The following is a 24,771-nucleotide window of genomic DNA, read 5'->3' as shown; positions in this document are numbered from 1 at the left end:
CATCCCTCGATGTAATCATGGTATTCCAACCAAACGCTCTACCGGTCACACCAATCGTTCCACCCGCGCCCGCTAGATGGCACCACTCTTAGGCAGCGAGAGCGAAGAAAAATCAATAGAAATTTTCATTTTAGTGAATTGCCCTGCGCATGGTAATAGTTAACAAACAAATTTAGCGGCAAATCAGCGAGGCGAAGCGCCAGCGAGTTGGAGTTCCATAAAGTGCAACACGCAGGACCAAACATTCCGCAGCCAACACCCCGGATTCCAATTCCAAGCGAAGCCAACTTCAGGAGTCAGAGATTTCTCTCTCCGCTCCGCAACAGAAATTCCGCAACGCTAACCGATTTTGTCCGCTGCGAGTAAAAAAAATCGGAAAAGTAAGCTCAAAAAAAGGAACAGCTACCATACGCCCATTAATGTTTTTGGGGGCTTCTTCGGTGTTTTTTTTTTGGTCGAAACGCCCTCGTCATCCAGCGGTGAAAAAAGTGACGTGACATGAAGGCAAAGCAAAGAAAGAAGAGAACCGAAGAGAGCAGTGAAAAACAGAAAATAAAACGAAATGGAAAACAAAGCAAAAAATATACCACAGAAACAAAAGCCGGTGGTCGTGCAAATCCAAATAATAATGCCCGACTTCGCCAGGCGATAAAAAGTGGGCGAGCGAGGTCACAGAATCTTTATCAACGGGCAAAACGCTGCCAAGTTAAAAATAAATCGGTTGCCAAAAATGCGGGGGTACACTCTACTACCACCCGAAAATGTCAAAGCTCGCCAGCCATTGAGTGCACTGGGCAGAAAATACATCGCGTAGTCCACTGTTAACCGATTAAAAGTTCTGACATTTTGTACATATAAATCGTTATCAGCACTGAAATGAATGGTGTATACATATTTTGTGGCGTTTACGTTATCAAATTTAAAACAGCAATACGGACTTTCAAAATAAGAAGCTGTATCAATGTTGGGATGCACAAGCTTATTCCCAGGCTAAAAACAAATTGTTATCCAAAATATTATTTTTGTTTGATTAATATACGTTTGTTAACACAAATACTAAATAAAACGTTATCATAATACTAAGTTTTCCCATTCCCACAACCCACAATAAATAGAGTATCGTTTCCGCTTTCAGGTCCCACGGAACGGCCGAGATCCAATCGAAGTAAAGATAGCTTTGCAGAACCAGAGCGGAGAGCCACTATATATCTTAGGGTCCGACGTCGAGTTCGAGCGATAAGAACGCCCGAGACTCGGCCGCCATCCATCGACGATTTTCTTGCGCCCCCAGTTTGCATAAAACCAGCGAAAATTAACAAGCTAACTACCATGGCGCCGGTGCGGGGGGATGGCATGAGAGGCCTGGCCGTCTTTATATCGGATATAAGGAACTGTAAGTGCAGATCGTCACAGATCTCTTGGGTAACCAGTATTAAATCCAATTGAGCGGGTCGCAACAAGAGATTTTCCATAGGGGCGGAATCAGCGCCATTTCTTCTTCAATTACCACGAGCAGCGCACTCACAATAACGTGGGGCGGTACAAAAACGCAGGAACAGAACAGTAAGCTCTCTGTCAGATGAATTACAAAATATTGGTTTCTTCTTCATTCCAAAGTCAATATTTTGGTAGTCGTTACATTAGAACGATATAAGATATACGATACAAGATACATATATGGGTAAAACACAGTAAATAGCTATATCAAAGTTAATGGGTTGTCTTATTCATAAATACTTACAATTTTGCATATGTGTGTGCCAAGAGTCGCGACTGTTTGTCCGACGCTTCACTGTATGATATTATTATCACCGCTCGTTGTTTGCTGTATGCTCGGTTAGTAGTTTCTGGTTTGTGGACAACATATAGGAGAGCAGAGGTTCCGCTGCGGATCGGTGACTGGTACTAATTGACGCCTATGTGATTCGGAGAAAACCCGCGACATGGAGAGAGCTGAAGGGTGTGAAGTCGCCTCTCCGATCGATCAATCGCGGGGCGGAAAAGAAAGCGAAGCTTTTGCAGACGAATCGCTGTTGTTTTACTGTGAATCTCCCTCATATCCGTATTAGACACAAAGTTTTTATACTAATATTCACCCATTTGCCAACCAACCACCCGCAGGTAAAAGCAAAGAGGCGGAAGTCAAACGCATAAACAAGGAGTTGGCCAATATACGGAGCAAATTTAAAGGAGACAAAACCCTCGACGGCTATCAGAAAAAGAAATATGTCTGCAAGCTGTTATTCATATTTCTCCTCGGCCATGACATCGACTTCGGGCACATGGAGGCGGTCAATTTGCTGTCCTCCAACAAATACTCAGAGAAGCAGATTGTGAGTACCCCAAAAAATTGCTTCAATAATCATTTGTTTATTTAACGAGTCGAAATAATTGAACTTGATGCAGACTCTGCTTGTGGGAAAAGGGAATTTCATTCAATTTAAATTAACTTTGTCGTTTTTTGAAGTTTGATAAAAATATTCAAAATTGGTTTTAAAATTTAATGTTACTGATAAAATCTTTTTTTGAACTATGATTTAGGGATACCTTTTCATCTCAGTGTTGGTGAACACGAACAGCGACCTTATTCGGCTGATCATCCAATCTATAAAGAATGATTTGCAGTCGCGTAATCCTGTGCACGTTAATCTGGCACTACAATGCATTGCCAACATTGGAAGTCGGGATATGGCCGAGTCCTTTTCCAACGAAATACCCAAGTTACTCGTCTCGGGCGACACCATGGACGTGGTGAAGCAGTCGGCGGCGCTATGCCTGCTCCGCCTGTTCCGCTCCTCGCCGGACATCATTCCCGGTGGTGAGTGGACTTCGCGTATTATCCATTTGCTCAATGATCAGCACATGGGAGTGGTCACAGCGGCCACCTCGCTGATCGACGCCTTGGTGAAGCGCAATCCGGACGAGTACAAGGGTTGTGTTAATTTGGCTGTTTCACGCTTATCCCGGATCGTAACAGCCAGCTACACGGATCTTCAGGTAAAATTTAATGAATTTTTATGGTTTAAAACTTCTAATTACTTCTCGTATGCAGGATTATACATATTACTTTGTACCGGCTCCATGGCTATCGGTAAAACTTCTGCGATTGCTGCAAAACTACAATCCGGTCACCGAAGAGGCTGGCGTACGGGCTCGCTTAAATGAAACTTTGGAGACGATTTTGAACAAGGCGCAAGAGCCGCCAAAGAGTAAGAAGGTGCAGCACTCTAACGCAAAGAACGCCGTGCTCTTCGAGGCCATCAACCTGATCATTCACAGCGACAGCGAGCCAAACCTTTTAGTGCGCGCTTGCAACCAGTTGGGACAGTTCCTCAGCAATAGGGAAACCAACTTGCGCTATCTGGCTCTGGAGTCCATGTGCCACCTGGCCACTTCGGAGTTCTCGCACGAGGAGGTGAAGAAGCACCAGGAGGTGGTCATTCTGTCAATGAAAATGGAGAAGGACGTATCCGTGCGCCAAATGGCGGTGGATCTTTTGTATGCCATGTGTGATCGTGGTAATGCCGAGGAAATTGTTCAGGAGATGCTCAACTATCTGGAGACGGCCGACTACTCTATTCGCGAGGAAATGGTGCTCAAGGTGGCAATTCTTGCCGAGAAGTATGCCACGGATTATACCTGGTAAGAGTTCTCTTTCTTACCTTTATATATTCTTTATGACATCCGCTATTTTAACAGGTATGTGGACGTTATCCTCAATCTAATTCGCATTGCTGGCGACTACGTGTCTGAGGAAGTATGGTACCGCGTAATTCAGATTGTGATCAATCGCGAGGAGGTTCAAGGCTATGCCGCAAAGACTGTTTTTGAGGCGCTACAGGCTCCTGCCTGCCACGAAAACATGGTTAAAGTGGGCGGCTACATCTTGGGAGAGTTTGGCAACTTAATCGCCGGAGATTCCCGCTCAGCCCCACTGGTACAATTTAAGCTTCTGCACTCCAAGTACCACTTGTGCTCGCCGATGACCCGGGCCCTTCTTCTGTCCACGTATATTAAATTTATCAACCTCTTTCCGGAAATTCGTACCAATATCCAGGATGTGTTCCGCCAGCACAGCAATCTTCGATCGGCAGATGCGGAACTGCAGCAGCGAGCTAGCGAATATCTTCAGCTTAGCATAGTGGCATCGACAGACGTTTTGGCCACCGTCCTTGAGGAGATGCCATCGTTCCCAGAACGCGAGAGCTCAATTTTAGCAGTGCTAAAGAAAAAGAAGCCCGGCAGGGTGCCGGAGAATGAAATTCGCGAGTCGAAGAGCCCGGCACCCCTGACTTCTGCAACGCAGAACAACGCCCTTGTGAACAATTCACATAGCAAGCTGAATAACAGCAACGCAAATACGGATCTGCTTGGATTAAGCACTCCGCCATCGAATAATATTGGTAGTGGTAGCAATAGCAACAGTACGCTCATTGATGTTTTGGGCGACATGTACGGCAGCAATAGTAACAACAACTCAAGTGCCGTGTACAACACCAAGAAGTTTTTGTTCAAGAACAATGGTGTTTTGTTCGAGAACGAAATGCTGCAGATCGGTGTGAAGAGCGAGTTCCGCCAGAATCTTGGACGATTAGGCCTTTTCTACGGCAACAAGACACAGGTTCCCCTGACGGTAAGTAAATTAGTTTCTGAAATATTTCAGCAATTAAATTGCTTTCTTCTCAGAACTTTAATCCTGTGCTGCAATGGTCTGCCGAGGATGCGCTTAAGCTGAACGTGCAGATGAAGGTGGTGGAGCCGACCCTGGAGGCCGGCGCGCAGATCCAACAACTGTTAACCGCGGAGTGCATCGAGGATTACGCCGATGCGCCAACAATCGAGATCAGTTTCCGCTACAACGGCACCCAGCAGAAGTTCAGCATTAAACTGCCATTGAGCGTTAACAAATTCTTTGAGCCTACCGAAATGAATGCTGAATCATTCTTTGCACGATGGAAGAACCTTAGCGGGTATTTAATAAGGTGTCTTTTGATAATATTCAATATTAATTGTGCATTTGTAGTGAGCAACAACGGTCACAGAAAGTGTTCAAGGCTGCCCAGCCACTGGATTTGCCCGGAGCCCGCAACAAGCTAATGGGCTTTGGCATGCAACTGCTGGACCAAGTGGATCCCAATCCAGACAATATGGTCTGCGCGGGCATCATTCATACGCAATCGCAACAGGTGGGCTGCCTGATGCGATTGGAGCCGAACAAGCAGGCTCAGGTGAGTAATCTATTGTTAGATACTTGGAACATTATGCCTATTTCTCAAATTATCAACAGATGTTCCGACTGACAGTTCGGGCAAGCAAGGAGACCGTAACTCGGGAAATCTGCGACCTGTTGACGGATCAATTCTAAGCCACAACAATCATGGACGGGGGGATAGAGACGGAGCTGCGAAGCCATGGAGCCACGGCAACCACTTTACAATGCACAATCCCAATTACCTAGAGAAATATCAAAGCATACAAGGCCCTAGAACTGTACGCGTTTAGTTATGCCAGGCACACTCCTACACTCTTCTTAAGTACCTTTCAACTTCTCCAACAGCGAGTTGATTTACCCACTGTCCTGTTAATTTTGAATATTATGTTTGTAAACCTACTCTTACTTTAACCGTTTTCCAATTTCATGTTCCCAAACTTCTTTGTAAATGTTAAGCTCAAAAAGTTCATAGTAGAGAAACGCAAGAACATAATTAGATTATGTTTATATGTATGACAAATTATATATTGTTGCATCATTTAGAGGCAGTAGCAATTGGATATTATATACCTATATACAGATCTACATACACTCATACAAACCACATACATATACCTAGTATATACGTCGTTGTAATAAAAACAGAAATCAATATAAAACAAAAGAGAAAAGCTTGCAAAGGAATTATTAAGATGCCTGCAAATGACAAGTATGCAAATCGTTATCTAAATATTTATACATATATTGATTATTGCAATTGCATCTAAATGAAATTCATGTTTAATGTTTTTGATTGTGAAAATCCGAAGGAGAGCCGCAAGAGCAGAAATCTCATTAAATAATAGACAAATAATTAGAAACGGATCCCCAAAAAACTCCTTGATTAATCACTGTTGAGCAACTTAAAATTTATAAACGATAGGAAATATTTCCCTATTGGAGGAAACGAAGCAAAACATTCAGAATATTATTATACTTATAGCAGAATTTTTTTATTGATTCTGGGTAATATTACGTTTCGTTTGTGTACCATAGATAAACTGAGAGGGACTACTACATGTTGTGCCGCTTCCTGAAGAGAAAGCGATCATTGTAGCACCAAGTATTAACTTATCTGAAGCAGCAGCAGTAGCCGCCAGCCATAAATCTGCTAATAACTCTCTTTAAATGCGAGACGGCTGCCGATGAAGAACAAAGAATTGTAAACTAAAATATACACTATATAGATACTGATACTGAAAACCGATAATGGAAACTGACATCAAATACTTATTACCATTAAACTCTCGATCCTTTCGTAAAAACCAATGTGCATGACAGCTGGAAATTTAGGCATTTCCAAAGTGCAATAGTTAAATGTTACAAAATTCCACACAAATTCCATTTAACACTCACAGACAAAACAAAAGCAACTGCAAGAGCATGAAAACCAAGCCACAACTACATATAGCAAGTGCAGGAATTTAACTGTAAACGTAAACAAATATGTATTTAAATAAATATAAATTGAAACCATATGAAAAGTGTTTAGAACGTTTCCACGAACTGGATATAAACAATTGGCAAGCACACTTGTATTTAACGTATTTTCTTTATTACGATTAGCGCACGGGTTAACATAGGACGTAACAATAATTTTAGATTTAAATCAAATTTCATTTAATTTAAATCTCGCATTAATGTTGACCGAACTCAATTCGGTAACCAGATACTTGAAAGAGAATGGTATCTCGATCATGGATACGGAACTGTTATCCCCACACAAGCGACACGTATCTGGCTGGGAAGAGAGTCCTCCCGTCTCATTTCGCTTAACAATGCGTTGCAGAGGCGCCAGAATAGAGCCGCACTTGTGGCACACCAGGGTGTGCGTCTTATCGGAGTTGTGGAACAAGCGATCCTGCAGCAGGAAAGCGGCACCGTGGGAGATCAAAGCATCCCGTTCCATCTCACCGAATCTGACGCCTCCACCGCGTTTTCTGCCCTTAATTGGCTGATGGGTCCGAGCTTCCACCGCTCCCGTAGATCTTACTTGCCACTTGTCAAACACCATGTGCCGAAGACGCTGGTAATGCACCACTCCAAAAAATATGTCAGCAGTCATCTCTCGGCCATCTACGCCGGAATACAGCCTCTCCGTTCCGTAGTAATTATAACCCCCAGCCTCTAACATTTTGCCAAAATAGTCAATAGCTGTATTCTCTTCGGAGAACCGAAAAGGCGTGGCATCGTAAACATTTCCGTGGATTGCAGCCCCCTTTCCCGCCATCGTTTCTATCATCATGGCAATTGTCATTCGGGAGGGGAAGCCGTGGGGATTGAACACAATGTCTGGGATCAAACCCGATTCCGTAAATGGTAAGTCCTCTGCAGGATATTTTTGTGAGCAAATTCCTTTCTGACCAGCTCTTGATGCAAACTTGTCTCCAATAGTGGCAGGTCGTGGAACACGCAGAGTGATGGCCACCGTTTTTTTGGGCGACAAATCGAAGCTTCCCAACTGCCGGATGCTCTCTACTATGCAATCCTCCTTTTCATCCATTTTTACAACTTTATAGGTGGCGACCTCTCCGTCAAAATAGCAGTACAGGGGCGAACCATAGCTCAATTTGGAGCCCGGATGTGGAAGACCATCCGTGTCAAGATGTTTTATTAACTCCGGCATGTGCGGATGCCTTGCGAAGTAACTGCTCTTCTTGTCCAGCGTTAAAAACTTCGTTTTGTAGATACTTCCATAGGCGAATCCTCGTTCATAAGCAGCCTTGTTGATGATCATAGCATCTTCCATATCATAGCCCGTGTAGGAAATGACAGCTACAATAGCATTTGTGCCCATTGCGAAGTCATCCAGCTGAATGTTGTCGTAGTGTACTGGTCGGAAGAGAGGAGTGCCTGGCGTCTGGAGGCGGTATAACTTGTTGGCCGCTTGCTTAGGCCAATTCAAGCATGGCGTTCCCATCGTTTGTTTTCCCATCTGACACTGGTACATATTACGTGGCGATTGATTGTAGTCCGGCATGGGTATCAAGTTGGCCAAATTGCTCATGAAGTGGGTCTTAGCCAACTCCAAATGAGTGGTGAAATCAGGATACATTTCCTTTGCATCGATGGCGATCTCCATGTAAAGCTGTTCCAGAGTTCCGATGTACTCCACCCTCTTCCACTTTAGGTTCCAAACGGGTCTCATCATCCTGGCAGGACCCGTTGCAAGGTAAAGCCCTGGAAACTGACCGTTCTTCTTGAAGGGTATAAAGCCGATTTCCATCATCTGGGGAAGGGTGCCGAATATCTTCCCGTAGCGCAATTCGTCAACTATTTTTTCGGCTTCTGATTGATGAATGTGACCCAAGTGTTTGCCATCTAGAAAGACGACGTAAAGTTTTTCGCCCAAATATCTGCGGCTTGACAAAGGCATCATGCCCATATCTATAAGATGTTTTGGAATGGCCTGAAAAAAAGTAATTGGTTAAAATTTCTTTTGAAGTCTACCATTCGCTGTACCCACCTTCACCAAGTTGGGATCGGGACGCATCGAAATCTCGCAAGTTAGAGTCAAATGATTTAACAGCCCGCACGGTGTGCCATCAGGAGTGTGCACTGGGCAAATGAAACCCCAGGCATCCGGGAGCAGCTGCCGAGCCTCAGTGGTTCTCATTGTTGTAAAGTAGGAACCACGGTGGATGGCGCGAAAGTGGGACATGTAACGCATCCTGTTAATGTTCTCCGCCATAATGACTAATCCGCTATTTTGCATTAATCCCAGGCCAGTGCGACTCGCAATATTTCCAGTGGCTAAAAACGACTCTATGGCCCGACCAACTCCTCCCGCTTGTCGCATGCACTGTGTCATCACAGCGCTTGTAACTAGGGCATCAGGCGAAGTCAGTTTTTTTTGAAGGCAACGTCGGACTTGCGAGACCCAGGATTCGACCCGCTCACTTAGGTATTTCTGATAGAGATGGCCTGGCAGAAGCACTTCCTGCATCATAGCTGAGTCGACGTTCTCCACTTTGTACTTGCCCTGTGCGCATTGGAAAAGTTTCTGAATCATAAACACAATCAACTGGAACTTATCCTCATAGGTATCCAGGTGAATCATTACTCGCTCCCTGAGGATAAAGTCTGTGACATCCTCATCCGGTTGCCATTCCGGAACTTCTGGGAAGCGGGCACGGAACAGATTGCCAATGAAGCTCTTGCACTGGGCGTGCGTATAGACGTTTTCATTTTGAACTTCCCTCAACATGCTTTGCACGCAAGACACATAGTACTGGTCGGACTCGTAGCCTTGCACCAATCTGTTGTATATCTCCTCATCTGTATAATCCATCAGGCACTTGAGGATCAGGCAAACCGGTACGTATGACAGTCTCTTGACGTGAGAAAACATAAACTTTGCAGTTCCATTGTTTAAATAATGTACTACATTGCTCAGGGATGATTCGTCCTCACGGACCGTTTGCACTAACATACCCAGATCGCTGAAATTCTGTCCACGATCCTTCCAGGAAGAACGTTTGACACAGATGGGATGGTTCCTCCGGGTCATGATCAACATACGTACAATCTTCTCATTTCCTCGGATCACAAAGATGCCACCCCACTCGCTGTCGTGCTCTCCATGTTTTACCATTTCTTCCGGAGTAGCCTGTCCCAGATTGCAGGCTTTGGAGCGCAACATGATGGGAACTTCCCCGAGGTCCATGTTTATCGGAGTCTTTTCCACTCCATTGACACTCCACCCCAATCTGACCGAGCACATTCCCGAGTAGGAGACATGGAGCTGCCTGGAGTCCGTGGGGTAAATCTCTCGGGTGCGCACATCAATCACATCTTGCGGCACCTTTGGCTTCGCTATCCATATGGATTCTACTTTCATTGAAATCTTTTCGCCGGCAGGACTCAGCCAGTGGTTAGGGATCATGTGTTTGGCGGAGTAATCCAGTCCCACGGTTAGCATCTCGTCGAAGGAATCCACATGAGGAGCTCCCAAATTGGCCAGATGCTAGCCATAGAGGGAAATTTATTAGCACGACACCTGGCTGTAGGTACAAGTTTGATATTTACCCTGCTAAGTTTTTTGGGTATCTGCTTAAACTCCGGGCGGGAATTGGTTAGCACTGGAATGGCCTTCATTTGTTGCATCTCCTCCAGCATGATGTATGTATTTTTCTTTTAGAATGCCGACCAAAAATAATAAGAAACCGATTGCCTTCCTTCGCACGTGTTGTTTGGATCGAACCGTTTTGAATGCGAACCAGTCAGTGGTGAGGCAGTCGCAAAGAACTAGTTCATATATTATGTCGGGAAGTTATATGAATATAATAAGAATATATATGATTTGGATACAATTTTTTTCGGTAAATAAAAAACCTTCAGTAAAAATTTGTATTTAGATTAATTAAACACACTAAAATAACCTTATAGTTCGGTGAATTATCGTATGGTTCCGATTCATGTTCAGCTTATCTTTAAATAACAGGGCTGCCAACCGAATGCAAGGAACAGCTGATTAGTGCGCGCTTGATAAGCCTGATAACCCAATTTTGAATTGTACCCAAGTCGTATAAAGGCAAATATAATTTATTTGCAACGTCTGACATATTGTGCACATACGCCAACAAGCATTTAGCATTTGCAAAGATATCCGGCTTGTAGGACACAACTCCTGCGGAAATGAGACTTTGCCACAGGATGCAAGGATGTGCCAACGTGTTGCTCTTGCTAATGAAGTTGTTGCATTGTTGTGAGCCACATATGTATGTGGCGTATGTATGCACATATGTATGTACATATTAATCTGAAGCTCCCTCCCCAAAATACGCCATATAAAGCTTCTAAGCACCAGTTTTGTTGAACACTTAAGCTTAAACCCATTTCCACAGCAGCCGTTATGCCGACAGGCTTATGGCCCACCCGAACCGACTAGCAACTATCCTAGCTGATCCCATCTCCCTCCGAAGACTGAGGAGGGTACACCCCAGCGATCTCCTTACCCGGAGGATAATATAACATATTTCATTTTATGTAATTGATAACTAGACTAGATTTTTCTTTCTTTTGTACTTTATAATTAAGATACCAATTGGTCTCATTTATCTTTATCACACATTAGGTTATGTACAGAGGAATTACTGAACGATTCCTTTTGAAACCTTAATAAATAGAATTAGTATTCAAAAAAAAAAAAAAAAAGCTTAAACCCCACTGACTGGCACATTTATGTCTATGAATGGACTGCGAGAATACGACAATTTTCCTAACATTATATTTTGCCTAAATATATTGCAATTGCCAAACATCTTTGTTGGTTTTTAACGTAAAGATGGACTGTTTGTCGGAACATCAAGGAGCTAATGAAAAAGGAAGAACCCCAATCTGAACGCAGTCACTCCGGTTTATTATTCCATTATAATGAACACAATGGATTTTCTTGCAACTAATATTGGGCAGAGCGTCCTTGATGCCTGGTTCTCGTATCCTTGATACTTTCAACTTTCGCTGCACATTTGCCTGTGTGCAATCGTGCAATCTCTGCGAAAGCTGAGGGCGTTCCTGGGGCACAACTTTTGCCTGGCGCTTCAAGTTTTTAGCAGGTTTTTTTCCCTTTTGAGTCGCTACAAACAACAGAGAAACCTAGAACTAAGGGGCAGAGCGAGGCACCAGGGCAAATTGCATTGTTGATTTTCATTTTCAAGCCTGGCGACACTTTGCCAAATGTGTGTGCCATCCTTCCCTCCTTTCTTCCTCGGAAATCCCTTCACCGCCCTTGGTTTGGAGTCGCGCACTGGAGGAAAAAAACAGGAAGTTGGCGTGGCCAGTGCAAAAATCAGCTAGCAAATGGATTTTCATTTGAAACTTTCGCGCGAAAGAAATCCACTGGATTGGGGGGGGTGCGGGATACCCTACGCCACCATCACAAATTGGTTAATAAAGGTCCAGAGATTTATTCTCTTTAACGAAGTGATAATGGTCAAAGGATGTGGGTCAGCCAGGGGTGCGCTAAGAGAAGTTTGTGAAAGTGTATGAATTGAAAAATGAATAGGATTGTGCAGTATTTCCCTTAAAAATGTGTTCATATTGAACCAGAGTTTTTACCTAATGCTAAAACTAAGAGCAATGCAAATTGTTTTGTATAAAGTTCATGATGTTAGGAAACATCGTCTTCAAAACAGTGCAGATCATTCACCTAGTAAGTGTTGCGGATCTATCTCTGGCAGCTCTTGACAACTGGTCTTGATCTTCATTTCTTGACAGGCGATGTGGCAAGAGTTTTGTTTTGTTTTACCCCTTAGTCATAATTAAAATGACGCTTGTGTATAATTTTATACTGATTCATGTGACACGTTCTTCTAATTAAAATGTGCATAGAGCTAAGAAGAACAATTAGGAATGTGAAGGGAAGAATCCTGAGAAGACTCTCAGACATGTTGCCCTCAACATAAAAAGAATCTCTAATGCTCAAAAACAAAGCATTTTATGTTGGGAGTGCCGCCGAGAGAAGCCAAATTCGTTTGAAAGCACGAGAGATCGTAGTGGGTTAAAAATAGCAGAATCTATTCGATGTTTTCTCAGTTTTTCCCGAGCTGGCCAACCGAAAAGTTGCGTTCGACCGTCGAACGGATAGAAATTAGAACCCGAAAATTTTCCAACGTCACGTATACATATAGAACTTTATCATATGTATACTAGATATTTAGTTTAGTTACGTTTCTCCTTTTCCGTATCTTTCGAAGTTTATTGTGCAAATGAAATATTTTTTATGGAAATCGGGATTATTCTTTCTCGAACATCCTTAGTTGAAAAGTGAAAGTCAATAGATAATTGCGAAATCTGCAAACTCGTGTGTGATCGTCGCACACAAATATAGACACCGATTTGTGTTGGTATTTTCCCCTGCTGGTATTGGTGCCATATCAATTGGTGGCGATCTGTAGATCGGTGGATACTTGGACTTTCTTTGTGCCGACAAAGAGTTTTTCTCTAGAAGAAAAGTCGCATTAAAGCGAGTCGTAAATTTAACGCTCGCCAGGCGAATCTGCATTGGTAAACAGATCAACACAACCGCATACCACAGCTCGTTCGTCTTTGTTCTGTTGGTGAAGATGGGAAATGCCGAGTCCACACAGTCTGCTGATGATACGCAGATGCAGGTGCAGCAGTCCACTGATGACGAGCCCTGGTGGAACAACATCGAGCACGAGGATCTGATTCTGGAACAGGCCCCCCGAGCCACAACCCAAAAAGAAGCTGAGGAGGTACTTCCCGAAAATAGAGTGAAATATCGTGAAAATCAAGTTGCAATTAAAATGGACGACAAAGGAGATGAGTCCCCTCAAGGAGAACAGACGCTCGAAGAGTTCAGAGAAGAGCTTCGTCTGAAAAAAGAGGTTCGCCAAAATGCTGTGCAGGGCCTGAGGGATGAAATTGCTAGTCTTAAAGAACAATTGGCCCAAGAAAAATCTGAGAATCAACGTCTTAGAAAAGATACGTCTGCACAGGGTCAAGACGATACTCAGCACGGCCATTCGAATAGTCGCAGTAAGCCTGATGCAGATCCAGATAATGATAATCCCAGTTCCAGGAGCCGCCATGCCAATATCGAACTGGCCAATGCCCAGTTGGCTTTGCAGCAGGCACAGGCCGAGAATTTGTCATTGCGTGGAGAAGTGGAAGTGGTTCATCGCCAGGTAGGAACCTTGAAGGAGGTCATCTCCTGCTGCAAGCAGATGCTGAGTGTCAAGGAGGAACAGTGTGCTCAGGTGAGCTAGTAATGCAGGTCGTCCAGAAATCAAGATCCGTATTAAATAAATGGTTTACTACTAGCTCAAGATGAAGCTGACTGAAATTGAAAACTCATTTAGTGAGCGCGAAATGAAGATTATGTCGAACAATCTTCGCCAGGAGTACGAGCGCCAACTGGTGAATATCCGCCAGTTAAGGCAACTTTATGAAGAGCGACAAAGAGTGGCTGCTGCGGAGTACGAGAATCTCCAGCGCCTAATCTCGATCAAGAGAGATGAACTTACGGCCGAGCAGGAAAAGTAAGCAAATTTCTATCCCTTAAACAAAACTTTACTGAACTTTATTCTTGTAGAAATAAAAGCTTGGAGGACCGCCATCACAGCCTTCTCCAAGAGGTGGAGATGGCAAATGAGGAGCTGGCGAAGCTCCGGGAGGAGTGCAGCGAGCACAAGTTTGAGAAGCGTCTGCTCAGTGAGCAAGTGGGTGCAGTTAACATGGTGAGTGCAACTTATAAAGAAGCCTTTTTCATGTAATATCATTTCATATATTTTTCCAGCTCTTCAGCCAGCTAATCATGGGGTTCAATGGCAAGAGCAACATGAACATCGATCGCGTCAATCGAATGCTGGAGGAAAACCGCCACCTCCTCAATCAAATGACCCAAGCGGAGGGAAACTGTAGCGACGGTGCCACTCTGCCCAAGTTGCTCTTCGACCTCGTGGAGCAAGCTACTGGTCATGGGGATTCCGCCGAGGAATCAGATAAAAGTCGCAGCGCCACACCCACACCCACAGCCACTCCCAAAAAGGAGGACAGCACGGACGGTTGTCAACCGGGAGAAGCCTTCGAAAAATGCCGGAAGGGGAGCTCGCGCTCGGGCTCGTGCTCTGGTGTGGATGCCACTGCGTCTTCGTTAAAAAGCCATGAGCCCGAAATTATGGGAAAAGTTGCCTCGGCCCAAGAAATTATTGGCAACTTGCCAAAAGTTTGGAAAGTGTTGATGGAGCTCTTGAGCCACCACAAAATCGAGCGCGTGCAGTTGGAGGAGCTGCCATCCTCGAGTGCGGCCTGTCCTTCCTCATCCGCAACCAACGCTTCTGGCAAAGACGAGGGCGAGTCCCACCGCAAGCCACCGGAGCTTAGCGTCAGCAAAACCTACATCAAACTAAAGGTGAGCCCAAGATGCCAAGTTTCACTTACTGCACTGCAAAAAACAAAACCAAAATCGGTTTTTACTACCATATTAGGTTAATTTTGCCTTAGTTAGGAGTAACCTTCATTTTTATTTTTGAACAAACTTGCAGAAGTAATAATAGAAAACGTGTATTATGTATTTAAGTGATGAAAAGGAACGAATTTTTGTCAGTTAAGTCGCAGATCCTCTAACGGTCCCCTCCTTCTTTCAAGTGCTGCGGACAATCAGGCTTGTTAGTTGTCGTATCCGGTTTGCTGATGAAGTGCAGCCCGCCAGAATCGCACCCATCCGCCTCCGAGACTCCCCCGTCATGGAGTTCTGTCTGTGGCTGTTGCAAAGTTTTGCATTATTCACTTAAGCGCTTTCTTTAGTCTAGTGCCGAGCGAGCGGCCGAGCACGAGCAGCTTCATTATTGCTGACATCCTGCCGAGCGTCGATGTAGAAAGGAAGTGGAGGAGCATCGAGCAAAGTGGGTGGGTCCTTGGGGCCAAGGCCGTGGCAGTCGAGTCCGTTGTCGTGCACATAATTGAATTTATCGGTCAGTTGCCGTTGGTACCGAACATGTTGCACTTAGCTACCCTTGAATAGCGGCTATTTCTACTTCGTTTTCGTTCTGGTCATGTATTTTTTTAATGTCAGGGATAATTCAGAAAAATATTTGGTCTTCATACCAATTCACATTCATCCATGATAATCCACAGGGAAAATAAAAGTTGAGTTCTTTTTAAACTAAAGCTAGCTAATGGTAGGGTATCTATTATTTTTGTTAATTGTTTGAGCCCATTGTTATTTTGGCTTAAACTCTAATTGGTGGAAAAGTTTGACCATCTCGCGATAGAGCACTTTAGAAGTTTTCACTTCAGGCCGGCCAAGCCCTTGCTTAAGTACCGTCAAAAAACCAATACCTTTCTTTATTTCAGGACCTTATTCTGGAGAAGAAGTCGCTGGTGAAGGAGACAACCCGACTAAAAACCCTAAACAGCCATCTGGACTACCGCCTCAACCAACAGGAGAAGCGGCTGAGCGGTGTAAGCTTGGAGCTAACCAAAACCTGGCACTTAGTGGGCAAGATGCAGCGCCAGCATCGCCAACTGCACACACAGGAGCAGATCCTGCGCTATCAGTTGCAGCAGAAGCGGCGTCTCTTGAGCGAACTAAAGGATGAGCTAGAGTACTGCCGCAGGAAATGGGCCTTGGCCAGGGCTAAGAACGACGAGAGCCAGGAGCAGTGTGACGAGTGGCGAAGGGAATTCGCCAGGAGAAAATTAGAGGATGCAAATCACTCGGCTGAGAGTGGTTACAGCGATTCGGGTCCCCAATCGGATGAGGAGCGGCATCTGGGTACCGTGGATACTGTAGAAGCACCCCCTTCATCGGGCACTTGTCGCCGGAACCTTCTCAGGGATCAATTCGAGCATACGCGCAAAATTAAGCGGATGCAAAGCACGTCCCCCGGGCGTCAAGGTTTCGAAGGTGAGGAAGCTGAGGGTGATAATATCGTTCTTCGCTGGAACAGTGCTCCACCTACTTGCGGCTGGAGGGATGCATCTGAAGAAGGAGATGAAGTTGACGAGCCAGAGGAGGAAGGAGCCCATGGTCTTCTGCCTAAGTCGCTACACAGCTCCAGAAGCAGACAAAGAAGTGTGGAAGGGTCAAGTGAAACAGCAGGCACAGCCAGTCGCATCCAGAAGCTTGAGGAGCAGTGCAAAAACCTTATTCAGCAAGTCTTACAAACCTCTGGAAATCGGGAGCGCCTTGAGATTCAGTTGTGCCAGTTCCACGATGACATCGCTCCCGCGCAACATGCTGTGCCCTTGGAGGAATTCATAAACAGGAAGCGCATGGAGCGAATGACCAGGGCCAGTTCAGCACCAGCCACTGGAAGCCTTACACCGCGAGAGGAAGAGTACACAAGGAAACGATCGGAGCGGTTGGGACGCCTCGAGGAGGAGTCGCGCCAACTGATGTCAAGGATTAGGCGCACTGCAGATCGAGGCCAATACCTTAAAAAATCTTTGGACAGGATTAGAAGAGCACCAAGCAGAGAGGCGAGCTTCGAAAGTAACACAGAGGAGGAAGCAATCCCGGCATCGAAAAGTGAATCCTGTCCAGCTACATCTCCTCTCACCGCTGAGGAAGAGGAATACACTTCCAGAAGGGCAGCGAGGATTCAGCGTATGGAGCGTGAAAGTCAACAGTTAATATCGCAGCTTTCAAGAAATTCTGAGCGCGGTGAAAACTTTGCTACCAAGTTGGATACCCTACATGAACAGTACGGCCCAAATTCTCAGCTGGATCAAGCACGAAGCTCCGCTAGCGTGTCGCAGACTTTAGAGCAACGATTGGAGGACATTGAAAGGGTATCGGTCAATAGAGCCGAACGTCTCCGTATTCTGGAACTTCAAGGAAACGAATTAATCGCCCGGTTGAGCTCCACCTCCGAAAGGGGCACAGCCATGATCAACAGGATTGCGGAAAGAGAAGCTACTCGCCGTCAGGAAGCAGAACTGGTGGAACAAACTGTTCCGTCTGAAGAAGCCACCAGCTCCGAAGCCAGCACTAGGATTGTCCGTCATCCCGAGGAGGAAGTCGAGGGAGCAGCTTGTTGTGTAACGGTCACCACCACTGCTAGTCAGCTAGCAATAAAACTACAATCCACGGGAGCCATCCCCAAGACTACGACGAGGCATGGCATACCACAATCCAAGTTGTGTGCTGCCACTCGACAGGATGATGCGGCCAAGAAGCGATCCTCTGGAAGGGAAGCTGTCCAGGCGGAAGCCCCCGAAACTCTTGAGGACATGGTGCAGAGACTTAGGGCACTGCCGTTTCCAGAAAAAACTCAGGAAAAGGAGTCAGAGCAGCCTCAAAATCAAAATACAAATTCTTTTACCGACTACCAAAATCAGGATGATATATTGCACATAGGAGGTACCCCACAAAATAAAGTTGAGGGTGAAAATACCGAAGTTCAGGAATCCGGTCAACCTACAACGGAGCAACTAGACGAGCAGAAACACATGAATAGCGAGCACTGAAAGCTGTTCACTAGATGTAACAACGACTACAATAGCCTGCTGATAAAACTTCAAGGACCAGTGAAAAACACATACTGCTATTGATAGTTCAAATATTTTACCGTAAATAAAGATATTTTTTTTGGTGTCCATATAAGCTAAGAAAACGTTTGTGATTTCGTTGATTTCAAAACTGAATAACTTCGTATCACTAATCACTAAAGAAGTCCTCTGCGTCGGCCCTCCATATCATCTCGCTAAGGATCGGACACAGACTGGCTCCTCTTTCCGGAGAAGTTTTGTGCTCCCTTAGCCACGCATGCAGCCTTTACATTGCACGGAATACGGAATACGAAACAAGAGGAACACGGAGCATGGAGACCGCGACTGACATGTGGGTGGGCGATAGAAGGGGTGAAATGGGGATAGCAAGGACGTGGCCATTGGGTGGCAATGGGCGGCGCATTATCTCTGCATATGAAGTAAAAATGCCAGCGTCCGCTAACAAGTTGGCGACATCGTCATCGCCATCCGACTCCGACTGGGACTCCTCCATATCCCCGACAAGGCTGCTTTATGCAAATTCCTTTCCTCCTCAACTCAAAGCGTGTAAACAGCAATTGTTGGGTGGCTGGGGTAGTGGGTGGCGAAGTCTGGACGGACGACTCTGTTCAGGCATAAAGACAACATCGCCTTATATGCTTTTAAAGCGAACAGAGATTGTACATTAACTTATCTGCTGTCTTCCGCCCAACAGCAAACTGTCAACAGAAGGAAGTTCTCAATCCGCCTCCCCAGATGAAATGATGTGCAAGGCTCTGTTGGCTAACAGAAATCTGTTATGTGTTCACTCGACTGGCTACCCCTCGTATAAATGAACACTTCCAGTCGTTATGTTAGGGTTTCCAACACTGAGTGGTTCTATTACCGGAGCTGTTAAGGTATATATATGGAGTTAACAGACATTTGTTGGGGCACTTCCCCGCTTCAGCTGACGTAGTTCTATTGAAATGTTGAAGCGTAACAAGTTCGGTGGGGCAAAGTAACAGAAAAACACCAGGTAAAATTGGTTCGGGCTTGAAATATGAACAGTAATGTGGGGTTTACAGCTGGATCCTGTTAAGGACTTGCAACCTGCATGAAACCCCTGAAAATAGCATACTTTACAGCGTATAAGAGGAAAGGCAAAGCTGGCGCCATCTGCCGGACTTACCAACAACTTACAGTTAAGGCCTTGAGCTTTTTTGAGCTTCCAGACATCTTTAATAAACTCTGTAAGGAGTCGGCCTAATTAGATGGAACTGAATTTCAGGTCCCATTCGTGTACTAATTGTTATGGGGCCCGACCTCGCCCCCTCAAAAAAGGGAGCACCCTCTGGGGCTAAAAATGTATACAAATTGTTGCACCGTTAACTGCTCTGTCTGTTTCTGGCCCAAAATCATCTGTGGACTGCTGGCCTGCAACTGGAAACGTCAAATTAATAAAGTGCCGGACGTACCACAAGCTGTGAAAAAGCAATCTTTGTCTGCATGCCAGGCCTCTAGAGTGTTTTTCCAGCTTGTTAGTCCACCCCAAGTCCACTCCCATTCCCATCCACTCCCTGTTCGTAGGGTTTGGTGAGCCTTTCAAGATTTATGCAGTTCGCGCGGATGTCGGAGATCCGAGGAAGCGCCGCTCCGTTCCGAAAATCGGGTAAAAAACGAAGGGAGTGCACCAGAAGTACACTCAAAGGAAAGTCTAGTGTCAATCCTAGGAAGAATAGATGGAGCATAATTGCTACTTCCCAATATTTAAAATTTCATAAAGCTGACTTCAAGATTTCTGACAATTATTAAATATTTGCTTGATGAAATAAACTTAAAAAAATTCCACCAAATATAATGCAATGATATAATAATTACCCTTATTCGAACATTTTTTTAAGTGCTAAACTGAAGGTAATCTAATTTATTAAAAGTGCAGCCTCTGGCCGAAAGAAAAAAGGAAAGAGATCGAGAGCACGTCTCGTTTTGGTTTTGATTTACGCTTAAATAAATTAAAATATCATAAAAAGGAAATTAAAATTCATTCGCACAACAAAGCCGGAGTCCGACTCCCGACCCCGAGTCGGTTTCGAGTCTCGACTGGGGGCTCTTAGCTAATTTCTGAACAAGTAAAAATACAAATAAATATTTTAATGTGTGATTTACGACAATGGCTCGCACAGGGGGTCGACTTGGCCACTTCGGTGTTGGCTTAAGCCCCAACTCCAACTCCGACTCCAACTTCAATTTCAAGCTGGCGTTCTTGTGTTGGTGGCGTCTTGGGCTGCTTTTTGATTGGATTTCTGCGCTTCTGGCGTTCGTGTGGAGTGCCAAGCCCGATTTCAAGCCCGAGTCCCACATTGAAATACAATTTAAGCGCCTTTAATGAACTGACGTGAAACATATCGATAGAGTACAAAGGGTTATGATAAGGTATTCGACTTTGTATGATGTGATACCCAAGTTTTAATGCCGTTTATATATTTATCCAAATACCGCGAACAAATATTTAAAAACATTAGGAATTTGTATTTAATTTGCGAATTATTTTTTTGACTTTTTAAATAATTGTTACTGTCACATTCAGTAAGATATATTTAACGATCAATTCGCATTAAATCGAATCGAGCTGGGCTTCTTTAATGGCCAAAGATCAATTTCAGATTTATGCGAGTATCCAAAGTATCTTAAGATTTTGCATATAAAAACAAGACTGGCTCGTAAAGTATCGAAAGGGGGTAGCCCGTAAATGGCCTGCAATTAATTAAAAAACCATTGACATTCATAAAAAGTAAATTGTGGCAACAGCGAGCGGAAGCAACCATAATGTCCCACTATTATAAAATTCATCAAACAATTTTTGAAGCACACACTTACCGAGCTCCGGTTTCCTTCGGTTTTCTCCACCTAAGAGTGTAAGGCGATGAGTATTTCTTAACAGGCTACGACGAAGCGAATCGATCCCCGTATTGATCGAAAACACCTGACAGGTACTGAGTGCTTGAGGTAGAGAGGAGAGCGTGATTCTTTAATTTCCTTGAACCAATGGTCTGCAAAAAAATTTAAAAAAGAATCTAAAAAGGAAATGTTACAGAAATTGATTGTGGATAAAATTGTTTTATTTTGGTGCGGTCTTCAGCTGTAAGTTAGTTTTAAGCAAAGTAACATTCTCTATCACTATTTTGATGATTTTAAAAATTTAATTTTTTTTTTAAATTTTCATCAAAATTGGCGAAAAATGTGGAAAAATTAAATTTCCTAGCTGTAACTGTCACTCGGCTAGCAATTTTTCGGTGAGTTCAACGAGGTACGCCGTTCCACTTTCGGACCATTACCTTTTTTCTTTTCATTAAAAAAATATTATTTTTTTTCTTTTCGCACAATCGGTTTTCGTGCGGATTTTATCTGCTAGCTAAACTCTTTTACTGCGATGGGTCTTCGTTAATAATTTTGACCCACCTCTAGTTGTGAGTGGTCGAAGTATCAGCACCATGATGCTGTCGATGATGATGGGCATTAAGGCTGGTGATGGAGTTGGTTATGCTGATGGTCAGGGCGATGACGATGGGATGGTGATAGGATGGAGTTGTAGCTGTAGCCCCTAGCCAGCTAACGAGCGCGAAATAATGCGCGAAATGTGGAGCAGAGGGATGGCCGATCCGAGTGTCCGGAGGTCCGAAACCGGGGACCAGATCCATCTGAACCTGCAGCCAGGCAACGGTGGCGACTGACAGAATTATAATCAATTAGTGGAGGGGCCACGTGAGCGCATAAAATTATATATTCCAAGGCTCCGATCCCAATTCGTGTAACGCGTAGCGCAATTTAGTTTAAATTAAAATAAATTCAATTACGAGAACATGAAAATCCATTACGCAAATTATTGTCATTAAATGTGCAGTTTGACCGCCGAGCGTTTATGAAATTTTTGATTAAATTTCTGACGCTTCGCTGGAAGCATTAAGCCCCACGTAAAAGCGAACGAAAGACTGTGGCAACAAACTCGTCTGAAGAGATGCGCATGTCCGCCCATGAAGACAGAGAAATGGGCAGTGAGATCGCTGCCGGCTGGCTAATTAATTAATTATAATCCCAGCGATTAGCATAGCTCCGCTCCCCGGATCGCCGCCCCGTCTCATATTAATTTCGATCCCAGTCAACCGCTTTCATTCATAGTTCGCCAGTTTGGCCAAGTCACACGCCAAAGGAACGGGTTAGACTTGCTAAACGATTCGTTAGATAAGATACATATGTGTATATATGTCCGTGATCGCATATGGTCAGCTCACTCACTCGCCCAGTTGGCCATTTAGATAGTTAGAGCCGCAAAGTTAGTTAGTGAGTAAGTGACTGACGCGTCTGATAGGAACAGGCTGCCGAGTGTCGCACTTAATTTGTAAAGCTGGCTAATCAGCTTAAGCGCGCAGTCCAAATTTATTTTATTATATTTAAATTTTTACCTTGCAGAATAATTAATGAAGGATATTGGATAAATCATAGTTCTGACGAGTTATTCATCTCATCTCAGCTCAATATTTAAAAGTTGCATATGTTAAGAAACTAGCCTTTTCTTCTTACTATCCCTCAGCCTTCCGCCCTCCTCATAGCTTCCATTTATTGTCTGCTCGCTCGCTTAGTTGCTAAATGATTTCTTGGCCAGCTGCAGTTCGGCTCGAAAATTGCTAGACCAAACAAAAACCAAACTACTTAGCCGCACACTCGCCGCATCGGTAATTGAAAATCGATAATCTCTTTGAACCAGTTTGGTCTGCTGACCGCTGCCCCTCTTCGTCACTTGTAGATTCTCCAGCCATGTTGGCTCTTGTGCTGCCAAGAAAGAGAAAAAATCGTAACCGCAAATCGTCTGCAAATTGTAACCGCAGATGAAGGTGGATCGGGATTTCTGGCGCGGATCTGGAAAGGTTCGGTTCGGTTTTGGGGGGAGGAGCAGACAATTGCGATTGATTTTAGCACGCTTAATGGTTATTGGTTTAGCTATGGCTGGATCAGGAACTTGCACTCCAGCCCGGTTGTCCGCAGATGATGGCTCCTCTCGGTGGGTAATAATCCTCTGCTGCTGCCACACCATAAATTACAAATAATTCGATTTACACAAGATTTTCACTCTTAATGGCCGAAAATGGCCCCGGCCGTGAACATAATGATGAAAACAAACAAAACTTAATAAGATTTTAAGCGATCTGCTGCGGGTAATTGCCCAGCATCCTCTCTCCGTTCGCTGAACTGATTAAAAAGTCAGGCAAATAGCGTAGGAATGGCTCGAAATGTGACCAATTCTCAGCCAGATCCAGACTCGCCTCGTTGCCACATTAAGCCATTAAAGTTTCGGCCAGGAGCTGTCTGCTGCTCTCGCTCTTGTCACCAAAATACCTGAGATGTCCGACTAAATGGCAAATTAGTGAGCCGAGCCCGCTAAAAAGGCAGGCTGGGCCGCTTTTTTTCGGAGATTCACGTTCAAATATGTCAGCGACTGTAAAAAATTGTATTTTGAAAAAATTGAAAAATATCTTTGTCGGCAAAAATAATTTATTGATTTTTCTAAATTCTAATGTGACGTATAAGTGTAATAATTTTGTAAATGCAACCGTGCTTCTAGACTAATTTAGAAGCTGTTTTTTGTTTTAGTAGAAATGTTTGTATTACGCTTTCTTTCATTTGCTCTCTAATTTCTGTCAGTGATCAGGGGCAGCTGCTTGCTGCGTCCTATTTAATTTCACATTTATTATTATGCTGTAGCCGCTTGTCAGATTTTGCACCGTCGCATGCCGCGAATGCCGCGTCGGATGGCAATTTTAATTTGTGGCAAACTCGAATTATAATTCGCATTGCAATGTGCAGCGGTTGAGTTAATTACTGCGACCCCACAATTATCGAAAGGCAGTCACTCCACTTATGAATGTTCCATCAAAGGCATTTGTTTTGATCTCCGATCGTTGGGTTCCTTATTTCCCCCATATCTCTGCCCCCTTCTGCGGCTGATCCAGCTGATTACCCTAATCTAATCTTGCACGCTGCAACACCTACGATTGAAAAGTATTCGAAAACGGTTTAATCAGCTCATTATCGACCCTAATGCCGTCTGCGTGGGCTTGGATACCCGAATCGAGTGGAATATGCTAATTCGCATAAGCGATCAGATCTCTAACACATGTCGTTCGAAGATAAGCTAAGGAGGCGTAGAAAATGCCCGTCCCAAGACTTTTATGTTTATTTAATTAGCGCATTGATTCGGACTCCACTCGGTTTGATTTGAATTATAAATTCACTGCCCCCGCATGGGAATGTATCAGCAGAATGTTACACATTGGGCTAAACATTAACATAGGACGGGGAATGTCTATCTCTGAAAATAGGTGGAAATATATTTTATTATATATAGAATGTACGTAATTGTTTTGAATTAAATTGTGTGTTTTTCGCTACGTTTTCTTGTAGCCTAGAAACTCTCAGATATTCGGAGCTGTTCCTTTACGGTAAATCCCTGAACTTGCGTTGCGTGCGAGATGTGCCCCGCGAAGTGACTCGTGTTAAGTTGTTTCTGCTCCTGCTGCTGCTGT

At 44.3% G+C, this 24,771-nt stretch overlaps 3 protein-coding genes across 3 annotated transcripts; 2 read left to right on the top strand and 1 right to left on the bottom strand.

Moving 5' to 3' along the window:
- Positions 1-58: 58 nt before the first annotated feature.
- LOC6617248 (AP-2 complex subunit alpha) lies at positions 59-6,727 on the top strand. The gene is made up of 9 exons (XM_002041539.2): positions 59-380; positions 1,136-1,393; positions 2,122-2,333; positions 2,542-2,997; positions 3,053-3,642; positions 3,700-4,633; positions 4,687-4,970; positions 5,024-5,228; positions 5,288-6,727. Exons 2-9 carry the CDS (start codon positions 1,330-1,332, stop codon positions 5,363-5,365), a joined length of 2,823 nt encoding a protein of 940 aa, XP_002041575.1. The 5' UTR covers positions 59-380; positions 1,136-1,329; the 3' UTR covers positions 5,366-6,727.
- A 52-nt stretch (positions 6,728-6,779) lies between these two features.
- Positions 6,780-10,369, bottom strand: LOC6617247 (DNA-directed RNA polymerase I subunit RPA2). Its single transcript, XM_002041538.2, has 3 exons — positions 10,280-10,369; positions 8,718-10,217; positions 6,780-8,660 (listed from the first exon to the last, which is right to left on the bottom strand). Exons 1-3 carry the CDS (start codon positions 10,367-10,369, stop codon positions 6,861-6,863), a joined length of 3,390 nt encoding a protein of 1,129 aa, XP_002041574.1. The 3' UTR covers positions 6,780-6,860.
- Positions 10,370-12,805: 2,436 nt separating this feature from the next.
- On the top strand, positions 12,806-18,340 carry LOC6617246 (cingulin). The gene is made up of 5 exons (XM_002041537.2): positions 12,806-13,974; positions 14,039-14,256; positions 14,310-14,454; positions 14,514-15,128; positions 16,073-18,340. Exons 1-5 carry the CDS (start codon positions 13,318-13,320, stop codon positions 18,188-18,190), a joined length of 3,753 nt encoding a protein of 1,250 aa, XP_002041573.1. The 5' UTR covers positions 12,806-13,317; the 3' UTR covers positions 18,191-18,340.
- Positions 18,341-24,771: the final 6,431 nt, after the last annotated feature.

This window comes from Drosophila sechellia, chromosome 2L (genome assembly GCF_004382195.2).
Source record: "Drosophila sechellia strain sech25 chromosome 2L, ASM438219v1, whole genome shotgun sequence".
Taxonomy (NCBI): Eukaryota; Metazoa; Arthropoda; class Insecta; order Diptera; family Drosophilidae; genus Drosophila; species Drosophila sechellia.
The sequence above is the reverse complement of the archived record's forward strand: the minus strand, read 5'-3'. Positions and strand labels throughout refer to the sequence as shown.